The sequence below is a fragment of the Apodemus sylvaticus genome, chromosome 10 (assembly GCF_947179515.1).
Source record: "Apodemus sylvaticus chromosome 10, mApoSyl1.1, whole genome shotgun sequence".
Classification (NCBI taxonomy): domain Eukaryota; kingdom Metazoa; phylum Chordata; class Mammalia; order Rodentia; family Muridae; genus Apodemus; species Apodemus sylvaticus.
The window spans coordinates 27,361,438-27,378,969 of NC_067481.1; the positions used below are offsets into that span (position 1 = coordinate 27,361,438).

Sequence of the window (17,532 nt, forward strand, 5' to 3'; positions counted from 1 at the left end):
CATCTCTCCACGGGTGTAAGGACATCTTCCATTCCACAGGTCTGAGTCATTACAGTCTCTGTCCCCATCAGCTGCACTAGACTCTGGCATCCTTCTAAATTGAAAGAAACTTTCTCTACTCCTGACCCTCACTCAACATACCTCCCACAGAAGATGCCAGAACGACTTATTATCTCACAGGTCCCACAACAGAGACTCTCAGGGCAAAGTCGGCGCTGACTTTACATCCCAGTCAGTCATCTATAACCAAGCCCCCTTCCAGTGTACCTGGGTTCTCACTAATCCATCGTCAGTAAGTGTAATGCTTTTGAAATACAGGATTAAGCCTTTGTTTTGCAAAGACCCAAGCAGCAGAGTCTAAGGTGTTAAACTGATGGAATCTGTCCCTTCAGCCTGTATTCTATTTATTCTCTTGGGCAGACACCAGGTGACTCTGAACAGCCAGGTTCTATCCTGGAAACTTTGCCCTCTCGCTGATGAGACCTACCTGAATGTTTTTTTCACAGTCTGTTTGCTGGTGAAGGGACAGCTCACTTTCCAGGACAAACTTCTTGCCACACTTATCACAGATCTGCATGCGCCTGTGAGTAACGTTCATGTGCTTCTCCAGGTACCAGCGAGTGTTGAACACCCTGGGGCACTTCTCACAGGTCAGAGTCTCTTTCTCTTCACACTTAGCTTTCTGGGCTGGCGCTTTAGGCTCCTTGGCAGCCCGCTTCTTCCTCTTGGGTAGCTCTGCACTCTTCCTACGGCCTCGAGTTGTGCGGGGTGTGGGGGAAGTGGTAGCTGTGGCTACAGAGGCAGCTCTCCGGGTTCTCCTTTGTGTAACCCTGACTTTCTCCACTTGCTTCTCCTTTTTCTTCTGCCGTCCGTTCTCTCCGTAGTCACTGCTGTTATCTGTAGCCTCCTCCTCAGTCTCTTCGTCTTCCTCACTGCTTGTCTTAAGAACAGGAGTCTCTTTGGACTGAGAAGAGACACCCTTTTCCCCTTTAGATACATTTAACGTTTGATTATTAAGGTTTACCTCCACTATGATCTGCTCCCTTTTGTAAGAGACTTCCTCCTCCTCTTCCGTGTCATCAGAATTCTCCCGGTCTTCCTTGACAGTATGCACATCAGACACTGCCCTTGGCTCCCTGAAATATGGCTGCTCCTCCGTCTCGTGGAGATGTGGTTTGCTCATCTTGGTGTCTGCTAGCACAGAGTAAGGGCTTCCAGACTCCCTTTTATACACTTTGGTGGACAGGTCGAGCTCCTGGCTGGCACCATGGTAGAAGGTGGGTGGCGCCTGACTTCGATGGCTCTCATCCTGGGCCATTCCTTCTGCATGCACTGCACAGGGTTCAACCAGCTCCTGACAAGGACTGGCTGGGAAGCTCATTGGAAAGTGGCCCAGTTCAAACTACACAGAACACCTTGAAAACAGGGCAATTAAGACTCAAATCTTTCTCCATCCACAGAGAACTAACTACTCAAGAAGAGAAAATAAGAAACTCCTGGAGCCTGCATGCAGTTCTTCCTGGGTCACAGCACCAGCAACACGGTAAGTCAAAAAAAGGGCTGTTCTTACGGCAAGAGCAGAACACTCCTGATCTTCTTTCAAAGAGAACTACAAGGGACTTGGAGCATCTTGTCTATAAAGAGAAGAAAAAAAAAAACATGAGGGAAAAATTATCCCACCATTTTCTTCTTAGGCCATGAAATTTCTCATGACACCTTAAGTTTAAAATCATTACACTCCATATACTTTGATTTATTGTACCCCTCAAATGGTTTGAAATGGATATTATTTTACAGGTTTGTATGAGTCCCCTATTTCAGTTAGAATGTAAGTTCTATCTTGCCAAGAGCCATATCGGTTAAATTCACCAAAATATCTTTAGATCATATAATAGTCCTAGCATATAGCATGTATTTGATGAATAAATACCTACTACTACATGATGCCTGCCACACTGGATGCTGCAGGGTCTGCTGTCAACCGTCTCATAATACCAGAGGCCATGAAACCCTGAGGGAGCCATGCAGGCAGTCTCCTTTAGCGACAGCCACCACCTCTACCAGAGTGAGAGCCCACAAAAAGGCGGCAACATGGGCACTGTAGGCCACAGAACTAAAGCAGCTAACTGGCACAATCCCACAGGAAAAATGGCCTGGCCTTTACTAATTATAAATGAACTGTCACCATAACTGCTTTAACACTCACCGCTCAGCTATCCTACAGCCGGGTGATTTTTCAGGTGTCAGTTGCAGAGAAGTCAAAATTCTGAGAATCAGTAACCACCAGGTCGATGTGGTTCTAAGAAAACTAAAACCATCCGTGAAAAAAAAAATGAAGGGCATACAATTTGCTTGCAACATGCTTAAACTGCTATTTAGCCAGCTAGCCAACAGCTGAGTCATACAAATAACAATGGAGGATCTGTCCAGTCTAGCTGACAAAAGGAAGAAAAACAGCATTTACTGAATGTCTGTCGTGTGATGGGCACCGGAGACATTTTTATTATTCAGCATCTACTTAGTACCTACTGCAAGACTTTGGGGCTGATTTTTAATCAATCAAAAAATAAACAAAACTTAATTTTCCCCCTTCTTTTTATTGAGACAAGGGTCTCGCTAGCCTGGCTGTTCTGGAATTTGCTATATGGACTAGGTTACCTGGTTTCACAGAGTTCTGCCTACCTCTGCCTCCCAAGGCCTGGGATGGGTGATACGGCCACCACTTCTGGCTTTTTCTTTTTTTTTTTTTTTATTTTGGTTTTTTTTTTTTTTTGGATTTGGTTTTTTTCGAGACAGGGTTTCTCTGTATAGCCCTGGCTGGCCTGGAACTCACTCTGTAGACCCTGGCTGGCCTCGAACTCTGGCTTTTTCTTAATATATTGGCTCTACTTGGCTGAAGTGAGAGAAATTTTGCTATGAAATAACCATAGTAAGAAACTGTTCAGTACACTTGATGCTGAACTGTTATGTAACGTTAACAGGTAACAGGAATCACTTAGACCTCGCTGAGCTGTTCTATATAAAGCAAATCAAACTATTAGAGAAGAAAGCATGTGCTAATGAGGTTCATAAACAGACCAATAAATAGGAATAATTTCTAACCTGATTTCAGTGTTGCCAGTCCTAAACTGTAACAACAATCTATACCTTAATAGTCCGTCTACAAATGTGAAGAGTGGGAGGAGCCAAGGCGGCAAACTAAAAACTGCAAAGCTTGACTAATTCTCTAGTTTATGAAATAATCATAAGGATTTGCATTTATGCAAAGCACTTTGTCACGTCCTCGTCAAACACTTAAGTTTTCCCATCTGTCAGATGCTGTGCAGTTATAGTAAGCTATCTGTAAGAGAGCAGAGCAGAGCTGCTCTTAGGTACTATCTAAGGACCTGCCAGTATAAAAAGTCTCCACACAAGAACAAAACCACCTATGTATCACTCACCACGAGCCAGCCGAAGCACTTAAGTTTCCTCAAACAACCTCTTGGGTCAAAGAAGCAACCAAATCCTAAGTAAGTGACTCCACAAGACCTACAAGATCCCAATGGGCATTCAAAGCATTTGCCATTATTCAGTTCTATCCAAAAATATCATCTAAATGTACAAATAAGTTCTAAATAAAAGGAACTATTTATTTTTAAGGTAAGAAAATTTTTGTGTGTGTCACTGAGATATTTTTCTATTGAAATCCAACGCAATTCAGGCTCTAATAAAATTCAACAGCTCTCAAGTACCAAAAGAAAGCCTGACATGGCTCTGCCTACATGAGACTCCCAAAGTCATTTTTACCTTCATATCAAGTTTGATGCTAGGGTCTTGGGAGGGCTAAGTCTAGCTGTGACCAAGGGTAATTTTCTAGAATGTAATTTTTAATACAGTAGTCTTATCTTTAAGGTGGATAACAAAAAAGAAAGCCTATGTAGATAATGAAACTGAGAAATGTCCTCTTTAAGCAAACAAACAAACGAACGAATGAACAAACTAGGTTCTCACTATGTAGCCCCGACTGAACCACAGCTCTCTATATAGACACAGACCAGGTTGGCCTGCAACTAACAGAACAGAGATCTGCCTGCCTCTGCCTCCAGAGCCCTAGGATTCAAAGTGTTCATGACCATGCCTGGCTCCACAATTCTGTATTTTACAAAAATTAAAAGTCACAAATATTTTTTTTAACTTTTTTTCTTTTTTAAGTTAGGGTCTCATATAGTCCAGTCTGGAGACAAACTATGTGAATTTCAACTTCTTTAAGTTATTTTTAATTTTATGTGCATGGGTGTTTTTGTCTGTCTGTAGATCTCTGTACAGTGAGCACAGCTGATGCCTTGATGCCCAAGGAAGCCAGAAATAGGCATGGGATCCTCTGGGGCTGGACTTAGAGATGGCTGTAGGCCACCATGGGGGTGATGGGAATTGGACCTGGCTCCTCTGGGAGGAGGAGTGGATTAACCCCGAGCCTTTCTTCTCACTAGCTCCCACTGAACTTCGGACCCCTCACCTCTATTTCCTGAGTGCTGGGATTACCAGTTTTATATGTTGCTGGGAACCAAACTCAGGTCTTCATGTGTGTTAGTTAGCCCAACAGTCTCAGTACACAGCCTAAAATGGCCTCAATCTCCAGCTCCTTCCTGCCTCTGCCTCCTAAGTAATAGGATTATAGGTTTGTACCACTATGGCTTACATACACACACAACTTACTTTAGGTGTGTAGAGTAGTGTCAGGGAAGGCTAATCATCTGTTATTTTCTTACTAGTCAAATTTTTTGGCATTTCAAAGAGCAGCACTTGGGGAAGCAGATCTTATCTAGTTTTAAACCAACAGGTATAAACAAACAAACAAACAAACAAACAAATAAATAGTCTAAAAAAAAATTGAACCAGATGGGAAGGAAGGTTTATTCCAAAATCATAACATACCCAGAACACAGCCAATGTAAAAAGATGAACTGCCAACACAACCCCTGCCTTTTCCTGCCAACAAGCCTATATTTATCTCTTCTTAGTAGTAATTCTAAAACACTGTAAGATTCTTTTGAAAATTAAAAATCTTCTCACTACCCAGAAATAGAAACATAGCAAATAAAATTTCATATGTAGTTTCCAGGTTGCTGTCCACTTCTAAGAACCTATCAATGAATTACCAAAAGCCCCACGTAGAAACTAAGAAAAGAGGTCTTCTTCTTTCTTATCTAGAGTGTGTATTTAGACAAAGCACAGAGACTGAAGTCCCCACCTCTCCTCCTTAGCTCCCTACCCGCTTTTCTTCGCTTTTCTTCGTACTTCTACAGCACACACATGGGTCAGAAATGAATTAACAACATAAAAGGAGACCAACTTTGAAGTCATATACAGAAAAGTTAGCACATGTTTTACACACAATTATGCTATACTGTCAGAAAGGAAGCTAGGTACAGCCTCAGGAGCTTGTTGTGTACCCCAGTGTACTGTCTACCCAGGCCTATGACTCCAGGCAAGGCAATTCCCATACATACCCATCCTCAGGGGCTGCATAGAGGCCTGGGTGCCACCTCTTTTCCCACTCTGTTTGAAGAGGGCTTTTCCAAAGAGATTACAAGTGTGGACAGAACATCAGAGGCTTATGTACAGAACACTGCATAGCCTTTGCAGAGTGAATGTCAAGAAGATAAAATAAGGAAAGAAAAGTTAAAGATGAAAAGGTGGAGGCAGGGAAGACGGTGCAGTCAGTGAACTAACTCCCTGCCATACAAACATGAGTTTAGTCCCTGGACCCAGGTTTAAAAGCTAGGCATAGTAGTAGATGTCTATAATCCTAGTGCTGGGGACACAGACACAGGAGGACCCTGGGGGCTTGATGGCCAGCCAGGTAGCCAAATCAGTAACTTCCAAGTTCAGTGTCTTAAAAACACAATGGCAAGCAGCAATCTGAATATTCACACACATGGCCACAGACACACAAACACCAACAAAGTGAATCACTGGCAGAGTCCAGCCTGGGCAAAGTAGAAACAACCAGTCCAAGGTCATCCTTGTCTAAGAGCAAATTCACATGCAGCCTGTGTTCCAGGAGACCCTGGCCTAACCCCCCCCCCCACCCCCCACCCCCACACACCACATACACACACTCACACTTGCTCAAGTAACACCTCCTTCTGCTTGTATCCACTCCCTAGCTGCTGACACTATGTGACTAGCTACAGAATCCAGCTAGGAAATCTTCCATGTCATGATGAAGTGTTTTCCCTCAGACTCAAGCCAGAACAAAGCTCCCTTCCTTATACTGCTTCGGTCAATTGATTTGTCTCTGCAACAAGCAAAGTAACCAACACACAAAAAATTTCTATGAAGAAGAAGGGCTTCTGCTGTCAAAAAAAACCCTGACTATGCTGTCCACTGGTCTGAGGAGTTGGCACCATATGCTGAGAAACCCTAGAATGCTATAAAAGGTCCAAGGAGCCAGTCTAATGGAGTCTAGAAGACCAGTATGCCAATGAAATCAATGAAGGTCTGATCCAAGGGAACTAGGCTAATGCCCTTTTGTGTTGCATTTCAGCAAAGACTCAGTTACATTCCCCCCAGTCCTGAAAATCTGAATGAGATTGGATTCACAAACTACATTGTTCTGAGAAAACTACACTGTTCTGAGAAAGCAATGTTACGACAGCAAATATCCAGTCTGTGGCACAGTTACTAATTACTTCTCTTAGTCATATCTACAGTGAGAGGAAGCAGAAAAATATGTATTGCTTGAAAGGAGCTGTGAGTTTAAGGGTACAGACAAAACAGGTATAGAGAAACTGTTAAAGAGATTAGCACCACTGAAGAGAAACCTGCTCTGCAGTGGGACTAAGGGGAAGGCGTTTCAAGGCAGAACCATCCGAAAAGTGGGGCTGGAGCTGAGACTGCTGCAGAACATCTCCACTTTGGGAAACAATCTAAAAAATGCTTTCCTGGGGTCAGTCACTAAATGCACAGCAAGCAAAACCTAGTTTTCAGTGGAGAAATAAGGATGCTGGAGATGTTAGAATGTGGTACACCTGCTGCGTAAAGCCATAGGTGGGATGGTACCAACTGAGGAAACAAACTCTGTGCTACCCACAGCAGAGCGCAAAAGCAGAGCCACCCAAGGTCCCTGGAGCCCACAGAATCCCATCCCGAGCTCCAGGTACTATGCTTGTCCTACTGGCTTTGTTTTGCTTTGGCCTAATCTTTTCTTAGGGAGGTTTATACTGTGCCTTTGTATATTGGAAGTATGTAACTTGTTTTTATTTTATTTTATAGTCTCATAATTAAGGCATTTATTTGAATTTCAGAAGAGACTCTGGACTTGGGTTTTGAACACTATTAAAACTGTTAATGCTTTGGGAACTTTACTGAGGGGTGGAATGCATTTGCATTATGAGATAAACCTTGAGGAGGAGTGGTGAGTTGTGGTTTAACTGTGATGTGTTCAGATGTCCAAGCTAGCAAGGTCAACAGTTAAGTCTCACTCTCAACTTGACTGCACTTGGAATCAGCTGTGCCTTTGTGGGCATTTCCATCTGGAAGGCAGCACCCCATAGAATGTGGTCCCCAACAGATATTCACTCTCTTGCTGACTGCAGACAGTGTGGCCAGCCACCTCATGCTCTGTTCAGATGCCTTCTCTACCATGATGAACTATTTCCCCTCACACGGTGAGCCAAACTAAAACACAAAGGGAAAAAGAAGGCGAGAAAGAGAAGGGGGAGGTGAGGAAGGGCAAAAGAAAAGGAAAAAACTATAAACATGAAAAGAAAAACTACAAATTGAACTTTATTAACATTAGTAATGTCTATACAGCAAAAGAGGATATCAAGAGAATAGAAGCAACACATAGAATCAGAAGAACATATTAATAAATCATAGATTTGATAAAGGTCTGGTATCCAGAATATTCAACAATAAAAAGACAAATAAAATAATATGGGCTGGAGAAACAGCTCAGTGGTTATACAGGCTACTGTTGCAGAAGACCTGGGTTTGATTCCCAGCAATCTACACAGTGGTATACAGACATCTTAACATAAGTTCCTAGATCCAAACTTCTTCTGAATTTTGCCTGATACCAGGCACACACATGATGCACAGACATACATGTAGGCAAAACATTCACACATATTATAGTGATAATTTAAAATATAATTTTTTCCCCTATGAGATCCAGCTGTAAGGCATTTCTTCAATTAGACGGGGAGGGCTTACCCATTATGAGTAGCGTCATCTCTGGGCTGGTGGTCCTGGGTTCTATAAGAAAAGCAGTCTAAGCAAGCCATATGGAGCTAGGCAGTAAGCAGCACCCCCTCCACAGAGTCTGCATTAGCTCCTGCCTCCAGGTTCCTGCCCTATGTGAGTTCCTGTCCTGACTTCCTTCAGTGATGAACAGCAATATGGAAATGTAAGCAGAATAAACCCTTTCCTGCCCCTTGCTTTGGGGTCATGATGTTTCATTGTAGCAATGGAAACTCTAAGACAGATCCACATTGGCATTACACTTCATAGTCACTAAGACAACTCTAATTTTTTTTAAAGGTGAAAAAAGAGTTTAAAAGGACATGGAAAAAGCATAAGCCCCATACATTATTGGAACATTTAAAATGGCACACTTTGGAAAATAATTTGCTAAGTCCCAAAAAGGTTAAACAAAGAGTTCCTACATGACCTAGTAGTTCCATTTCTAAGCATATCTAAGACTGGAAAACTACACTCATATGAAAACTTATAACACAAACATCCATAGCAGCATCCCTAACAGCCCAACGTGAGAGCAACACAGACCTATGTCAGCGGGGGGACAGGTACATAACCTTACAGGTGAACATTATCAGGCACCCAACAAGGAGAAGCTCTATGCCTACTCTAACATGCATGAACCCTGAAAGCATTATGCCAAATACAAACATTCACACAACTGAAGACTCTTTCTATGTGAAATGGCCAGAATAAACCAACCCACACACAGCACACACACAGTAACCACTAGGAGCCAGGGTTAGGGAGGTATGGCAATCACTCTTAGTAGACTCCAGAGTCAGTGAAAATGTTTCTGAATTATGTATTGGTGATAGTTATGTGAATGCACACACACACACACACACACACACACACACAGAACTGTTCTATGATATATAAATTATATCCTGAGAAATGACTAGAGACAGTTCAGTGGTAATGAATTGCATTGCTTAGCATGTGTGAAGCCCTGGCTTCACTCTCTAGTATTGAAAAACAAGTCAATAAAAATAAACGAAAAGAAACAGAATATCTGATTACAAACAGTCCAAACATTATATAAAACATAAACATTTCACATAAAAACAATATTCTCTGTCCCTTGGATAGCTCAAATAGAAACTGGTTGATGAGACAGTGGAAAACAACAGCCACAGTGCTGAGAGAGGGGCACAGGATGCTAACATGTGAGGCGCCTCTGAACTGTTGGGCAGCCTATGCTACACTCCTAACCCTCAGGGTTTTCTTCAACATGAACTTAAGGAATCCCATTCCACTAACTTTTTTTTTTTTTTGAGACAGGGTTTCTCTGTGTAGCCCTGGCTGTCCTGGAACTCACTCTGTAGACCATGCTGGCCTCGAACTCAGAAATCTGCCTGCCTCTGCCTCCCAAGTGCTGGGATTACAGGTGTACGCCACAACGCCCAGCTTGCACAAACATTTACTATCCCACAAAATAATTCACTTGGCCATCTACTGCCACACAAGTAATTCCCAACCTCTAAACTTATAAGCTATGACATGCTTCCTCTTCTCCCCACCATGCCACACTTTTGTTTGAAAACTTGTGTGTATGTATATGTGTATCACTAATAAAAAAACAGCCAGTCACCATATCTTAGTTTGACTGTAAAGTGTTATCATGACTTCTATTTGACTAAAAAAAAATTATTTATGAATCTCACTTTGGGGAGCCCAGGATTAAGATAATAGAATAGTCTTGAAATAAATATGCGTAACGGGACTGAACCGTAACATTACCCACGGGATATGTACTTTTTCCCAGAGACAGTACTGGGTCTACCCCCAAAGGGCAGACAGCCGTGTCCACTCTCAACACCGTTCCTTGTATGTTGACACTTGAGCCTGCACCTTGATCAGAAGCGCTCAAGGGCAGGAAGTCAAGGAAGAATGTATAAGGAAGTCACAAAGCCAACACTGGACAACATAGTTATTGCAACTGGAAAAAAAAGGGGGGTCCTCTCCATCTTTATTTAATAATAGGCTAAGTGAATTAAAACCTAGCAACAATACCACAGCCACATCAAAATTCAAAGTAAAAATGTCCATCAACCCCTAAGCAGCTTGAGCAAAGCCACCAAAAATAGGTCTTCCCAGAGGATGCTGGGAAACAATCCAAGGGCACCTTTCTCCTTTGGGGGAGTACAAGTTAACAGAGCAGAGGTTGATACTGAGATCTGAGGTGTTATACCTCAGAGGTGACAAGTAAATCTTTTTTGTGAAGATTTTTATTATTACCTATGTGCATTCTTGCATGTGTCTTATGTAAGTGGATGCTACATATGTCGGTATCCGTGGAAGCAATAAGAAGGTGTTGAATCTCCTGGAGCTGAAGCTACATGTGACTGTGAGCCACCCCATGTTTGTGCTAGGAAGCAACCTTGGATCCTCTACAAAAGTAACAGGTGCCCTTAACCACTGGGGCATCTCTGCAGGCCCAGTGATTAATGATCATACACAATACTATCATATCATTGTGATAGAACTGAGGTGACTATTACTGAAATTGGTGCTGCTCAGCCTAGGGCAAACATGCAAGGCTATCTACACCTTCTCTTTCCTGCAAACAGTCGCTTTTTAATTTCCTTGTCATAAAGGTAAAGCAACAGATAGGATGGGTTATACAGCAAGTGCTTCCTGCTCCGTTCCTGCACTGTATGCTTTGACTACTGTGTATAAGGGGAAGATGTTTACTTATTTATTACTGCAAATAAGTACTGTATTTATTTGTTCATTTTTAAGACAGTAACTCCCTATGAATAACAGCCTCAAACTCAGAGAGATCTGCCTGCCTCTGACTCCAACGTGTACCACCACAACTGACTACTATGTTGTCTTAACTTTCACAAGCTCCAAATCTGTCAGCAAACAAATTCTATGCACAGAGTAAGTCACGATTGCCAATGACAATATTTAAAGGGTAAGACAGAATGACCTGGACGTGACAGGAGGCTGTATGGAGAGCCTGGGACCCAGCAGCATTCTCAAGAGTGGAGAAATCTTAAGGCAGAGAAAATGAAAGGATGTTCCGGGCAGAGGAGCCTCAGAGAGAGCTGCCATGTTCTGGATGAAGCAGTCTACTTAGGAAGAGGTGAAGAACATGGGTTCACCTAAAGAAGTCCAGGGCTAGTAGGAGATATGGTTATAAACATAGAGCAGAAACAGAGAATGGAGGGTGTGTGTGTTTGTGTGTGTGTGTGCATGTGTAATGTGTATGGAAGTTTGTGCTATGTCTAAGTATGGAGGTTAGAGAACAACTTAGCAGTCGTTATACAGTAAACACCTTTACCTGAAGAGCCATCTTGTTCACCCAGAACAGAGAGTTTAGATGGAGTCTGAGAAATAGGGACAGTAAAGGTGGCAGAAAGAGCAATAAAGCAGAGATGTGTGAGAGACAAGGCAAGCTTGGACAAGAGTCCAGTCAGCCTAAGCAACCAGAGAGACTGTCTCAAACAATTAGAAATTCCACTCCTCTATTTAATGGAAAAATGTAGGTGGGAAAAATAAATTACATTATTTTTTACTACTTTTCAAATAAGACATCTCAAATTTAAATACAGTATCTAATTCTGCCTTTGTATAGAGTATAAAAAATGGAGTTTAATTTGTTTTCAGTATAGGAAATCGGGCTGGGGCTTTGGCTATGCCACACACGCTCTACCTAGCACTAAGCTATTCACAGCCCTCTTTTAACCTTTTTTTTTTCTTCTTTGTGGAGCCAGGGGCTCTCTCTCTATGTTGCTTTGAGCTTGCTCTAGCCCAGGTGGGCTATGAACTTGCAATTCTCCTGCCTCCATGTCTGGAGTGTTCTTGTATCACAGGCATGGGTCACAGCTCTGGCTCAAAAACTGCTTACCCATCCTCACACCCTGTGCTAGGATGGTCTGGAGTTGGCCTGATGGAATAATACACGATGGGATTTAAGTAGAACTCTGCTGAAGTAAGACTTCTGAGAAAATGGTGTGAACTGTCGTACAAAGAAAATACCGACTTCCGAATGCCATCTTGTGTAGAAGCGATACCAGGACCTGGGGCACCATCTTGCACCTGGGTAGGGACTTAGACAGAGGACAAAGCATGTTCAAGTTGCTGTGGTAGAAAACTGGGAAGAATGGGTCTTGAATTTTATCATTAAGCCAGAATCAAACCAATCCACAACAAAAACATCCTGTTAATGAGGGTAAATTTTCCTTATTTTCATGTTGCTTTAAACTGGACTATTATCTGAAGCTCAAAATATCCAAGTTCACCTAATCATGTTTGCAATATAAACTAGACACTTCTGAAGAGCTGTCAAGCAATCAGGTGGACAAACAAGTCTCCAGATCAAGAAGAAATCAGGGCTGTGTATATACTGATTGTCTCTGATTTACAATAACAAGATTTTTTATGATTTTTATTATCACACAAATGTATGTTCAACAACTATGTAAGACAGAATTAAAATGTTAGGTGCTGTATGTAGCACATGCCTTTAACCCCAGCACCCAGGAGGCAGAGGCTGACAAATCTTGTGAATTTAAGGCCAGCCTAGTCTATATAGTGAGTTCCACCTCAGCCAGAACTACATAAAGAGACCTGGTCTCAAAACAAAAATCAAAAACTTTGAAAAGTTCTAAAATTTAAAACCACTCTGTGATAGACTATGAGACTTTTGAAGTTGGAATGAATGCTTATATGTTTGACATTTGACTCTGGTTTAATGATAAAATTTAAGACCCATTCTTGCCAGTTTTCTGCCACACCAACTTGAACATGCTTTGTCCTCTGTACATTTCCTAACACAGGAGCAAGATGGTGCCTCAGTATCTGGCATCGTTTCTATAAGCCTATGGGGGCCAAGAAGTAGAATATGGCGGTTTGAATGAGGATGGCCCCCATAGGCTCATATATTTGAATTAGTCACCAGGGAGTGGAACTGTTTGAAAGGATTAGAAGGATTAGGAGGTTGCCTCCAACAGTGTGTCACTGGGAATAAGCTGAAATTTCAAAAGCCCAAGCTAGTCCAAGTGTGGCTCTGCCTATAGATCAAGATGTCACTCTCAGCATTGCTCCAGTGGCTGCCTGCATGACACCATGTTCCCTGCCATGAGGGTAAAGGACTAAACCTCTGAAACTGTAAACAAGCCCCCAATTAAATGCTTTCCTTTATAAGAGCTGCCATGATCATAGTGTCTCTTCCCAGCAGTAGAACAGTGACTAAGACACACTTTAAAATTAAAATATGACCACTTCAAAGTCAAGACCAAGACAGCTTTTGATGCAAACCACTGCATGTTGCAGAAGTAGTAACCTAGTTTCGTTCTGAGTGGGACATCTGATGCCCTCAAGAGAGCTGCAACTTTCAAGCAAGATTTCCTTCATTACACGCCAGATAACATGTAAAGCAGAGGGAGCGGGGAGCGCCAGCAACACACTCCTGTGCTGTAAGCCTGTTCATGTCTTCTGTCTGGGGAAAAAAAAGCAAATTTCCAGGAAAAACTCACACATGCATACATGCATGCACAGACAAGCCTCTGTTTATTATTTCTGACCTAATGCTGAAATTTAACTAGAGGCTAAAGGTAGGACTTGTGATGGATTGGTGGGGTCGGAGGATTCCCCTTGATACAAGGAATTATTCTTGGCAATTTGTTTTATCCACGACTGCTCATGGATAACCTCATCCAGGAAACATGATGATGTTTGAACATATGAAGTTTTATCCACATGGCCTTTTTTTTCTTTTTATACATATGGGTATTTTGTTTCAATGCATGTCTGTTTGCCACCTGTGTGCCTGATGTCAGTAGAGCCTAGAAAGAGGCATCAAGTTGGGGGTTGTGATACACATTTGTAATCTCCTCAGGAGGCAGAGGCAGGCAAATGTCCTCAAATTCCTGGCAAACCAGATCTACATAATGAGATGCTGGTCAGCCAAGGCTCTCTCAAAAGAAAAGAGCGGATGGGCGTCCCAACCTTACAACAGAGAATTAAATCCCTGGAACTAGAGCTACAGATGGTTGTGAGCTGCTATGAGGGTGGCAGGAATCAAATGTAAATCTTCTGGAAGAGCAGCCAGTGCTCTTAACTGACAAGCCATCTCTTCAGCCTTTCCTCCTTTGGTTTTTAATTGCAGTGCTAGAGATAGTTCTAGGGCTTTGTGCAGGATGGGCAAATGTTCTACTGCCGAGCTGCATCCCCAGCCCTCCACAAACAATTTTTATTTACCTTTCCCCAAAACATTCCACTAAGACAGAAGTCCTACATACCTATATTTCCAACTGGACATATATTCTAGTCATTCCATAACCCCTTCATACATCCCAAAGAAATTACTTTTGTAATATGTGCCCATTTGTTTCAGACATTTCTATTTTAACTGCACAAGAATGTCTAAAAAGCCAGGCAATGGTGGCGCACGCCTGTAATCCCAGCACTTGGAAGCAGAGGCAGGCAGATTTCTGAGTTCAAGGCCAGCCTGGTCTACAGAGTGAGTTCCAGGACAGCCAGGAACCCTGTCCTAGGAAAAAAAAAAAAAAAAGAATATCGAAAAAGGATCAATGAGCAGCAAGGGCACTGAGCCAAGAGAAGTGAATAGACACTGGTCTGCAGACAGGCAGGTGGAAGAAACACTTACTGGGAAAATGGTTTCTACATTAATTGTGACTAATACATAAATCTTACATTAATCTAAAGAAAACCCTAACTCCTCACAATGCATGTGCTATGAATAAACATAATCAGTAGAAACTTTATTTGTTTGTTTGTTTGTTTGTTTATTTCCATTTTTAGAGACAGGGTTTCTCTGTGTAGCCCTGGCTGTCCTGGAACTTACTCTGTAGATCAGGCTGGCCTTAGAAATCCGCCTGCCTCTGCCTCCCAAGTACTGGGATTACAGGCTTGTGCCATCACTGCCCGGACAGTATAAACTTTAATGTTTTGATTTTTAAAAACTTTGTATTTGTTTTACTTCATGTGTGTGTGCTAGCATGTGTGCCATGGCACACGTGTGGTAGTCAGAGGACAAGCTGCCAAGGGATAAAACACGCCATCAGATTTGGTGGCAGGCACCTTCACAGATGAGCCATCTCACAGACCACTTGTCTTTGTTTCAAAATTGGTTTGGCATAACACAACCTAGTTCATGGCCAAACATAAAAGCAATGATGTGAACACACAGGAATGTGCCACCACACCTGACTTGCCTTCATTAATGAAGAAAAACTTGTGAGTAATGAGTTTTACTGTAATATCTTTAAATTCAGTTATCTTTCTGAATCCAAAAAATTTTTTTGTTTTGTTTTGTTTTGTTTTTTGAGACAGGGTTTCACTATGTAGCCTGGGCCGTCCTGTGAGGTAGACCAGGCTTGCCTCAAACTCACAGATCCACATGTTGCTGCCTCCTGAGTGCTGGGATTAAAGGAATGCACCACCACTACCCGCCCAACAAGAATTTTTACAGTAGCTGAACCCATAGGAAATTCTTCTTTAAAAAATTTTACACATTGGACTGAAGAAATGCCTAAGCAGTTAAGAACACTGACTGCTCTTTCAGATGACCTGGATTTGATTCCCAGCACCTACAAGGCAGTTTACAACCATCTATAATTCCAGCCCCAATGGATGTGATACCTTTGTCTGGTCTCCACAGGCACCAGGCATGGACATTATATAGATATATCTGTAGACAAAATATCCATACATATTAAAAAATAATCTTTTTAAATGTGCCTGAGAGAAAGGAAGAGAGAGAGAATGAATGATTGAGAATTTGAGCTAGAATGCTTTGTGTGTGCGGTGGATCTCCTGGAGCTAGAGTTACAGGGAGTTATGAGCCACCTAACATGGGTGCAGGGAACCAACCCAGGTCCTCTGAAGAGCCACAGTGCTCTTTAACTGCTGAGCTGCCTCTCTGCCCCAGGGGAATTTTCTATCGCTGCCTTTTATAACATTTTCAAAAAATACAGCTGGAGCAGAGGACAATAGTTCTGACTGCAGAAACATAGTTAAAGGAATCACTTCTTCCCTGACCTCAAAAACACATGGATCTAAGGTGGAACAACAACAACAACAACAACAACAAAAACCCAAAAAACAAAAGCAAAACAACCTGCATGCATTAAAGTCAATCACCTTATTTTCTATATATGGGTGGTTTGTCTGCATGTATGTATATGCACCATGTGCAGACAGTGCCCAGAGGCCAGAAGAGAGTGTCAAATGCCCTGGACCTGGAATTTCCATGTGGGTGCTGGGAATCAAACCCAGGTACTCTGCAAGAGCTGCAGTGTTCTTAACCTCTGAGCCAGCTCTCCAGAACCAGCCACAGTTATTGTGGGGGGATATCAGACAGTTATTCTATTTATTAAAAATAACAACCATCAGGGCTGGAGAGATGGCTCAGAGGTTAAGAGTACTGGCTGCTCTTCCAAGGTCTAGGTTTGGTTCCCAGCAATCATATGGTAGGTCACAGCCATTTGGAACTCTACCTCCAGGGGATCTGACACCTGCTCTGACTTTTTAGGACTTTAGCACACCCAGTGCACATGCATGCACTCAGTTGCATACACACACATACATACACATACACACACATATAAATATTTTTAAAAACAAACTACTGTTCCTATAGGGTAGTGGTTTCTCAGCCTTCTTAATGCTGTGACCCTTTAGTACAGTTCCTTGTGTTGTAGTGACCCCAAACAAAGAATTATTTTCATTGCTACTTAATTACTGTAATTTTGATACTGTTATGAAACATAATGTAAATATCTATGTTTTGCAATGGTCTTTAGTAAAAAGGACATTTGACCCTAAAGGGGTTGTAACCCATAGGTTATAAATTACTGCCATAGGGACTCAGGTTTGTAAAACATTTATTTACTATTATTTTAAAGACAGGGTCTCACAATGCAGTTCTTGCTGGCATGGAACTTATGATACAGGCTAGGCTGGCCTCAAGCACTCTGTGTGTGTGTGTGTGTGTGTGTCTGCCCCTCTTTCCCTCTCTCTTGCTCGCACTCACATGCCTGGCTTTCTTTCATTTTTTTAAATTTTTATTTAAAAATTTAAAGAACTGTTTATATTACTGTATGTGTATGAGTGTTTAGCCTGCAAGTATGTGTCCCACATGCATCCTGCAAGTATGTGCACCACACGCATGCCTGGTACCTGCAGAGGTCAGAAGAGGGTATCATCAGATCCCCTAGAACTGAAGTTACAAATGGATTGTAAGACACATGTGAATACTGAAAACTGAACCTGTTCCTTTGCAAGAGCAACAAGTGCTCTTAACCACTGAGC

At 42.2% G+C, this 17,532-nt stretch overlaps 1 protein-coding gene across 2 annotated transcripts in view; it reads right to left on the minus strand.

Annotated features, from left to right (window-relative positions):
* Positions 1-17,532, minus strand: part of Znf652 (zinc finger protein 652) — a 54,867-nt gene that overhangs the window by 18,495 nt on the left and 18,840 nt on the right. The window contains exons 1-2 of one of the 2 annotated variants that reach the window (XM_052194585.1): positions 2,207-2,285; positions 488-1,634 (exon numbers count right to left, since the gene is read on the minus strand). In XM_052194585.1, coding sequence (XP_052050545.1) covers positions 488-1,381 — 894 coding nt within the window. In that variant the 5' untranslated portion in view covers positions 1,382-1,634; positions 2,207-2,285. Of the gene's footprint in view, positions 1-487; positions 1,635-2,206; positions 2,286-17,532 lie in introns of those variants that run through there. The other variant, XM_052194584.1, reaches the window with a different exon arrangement.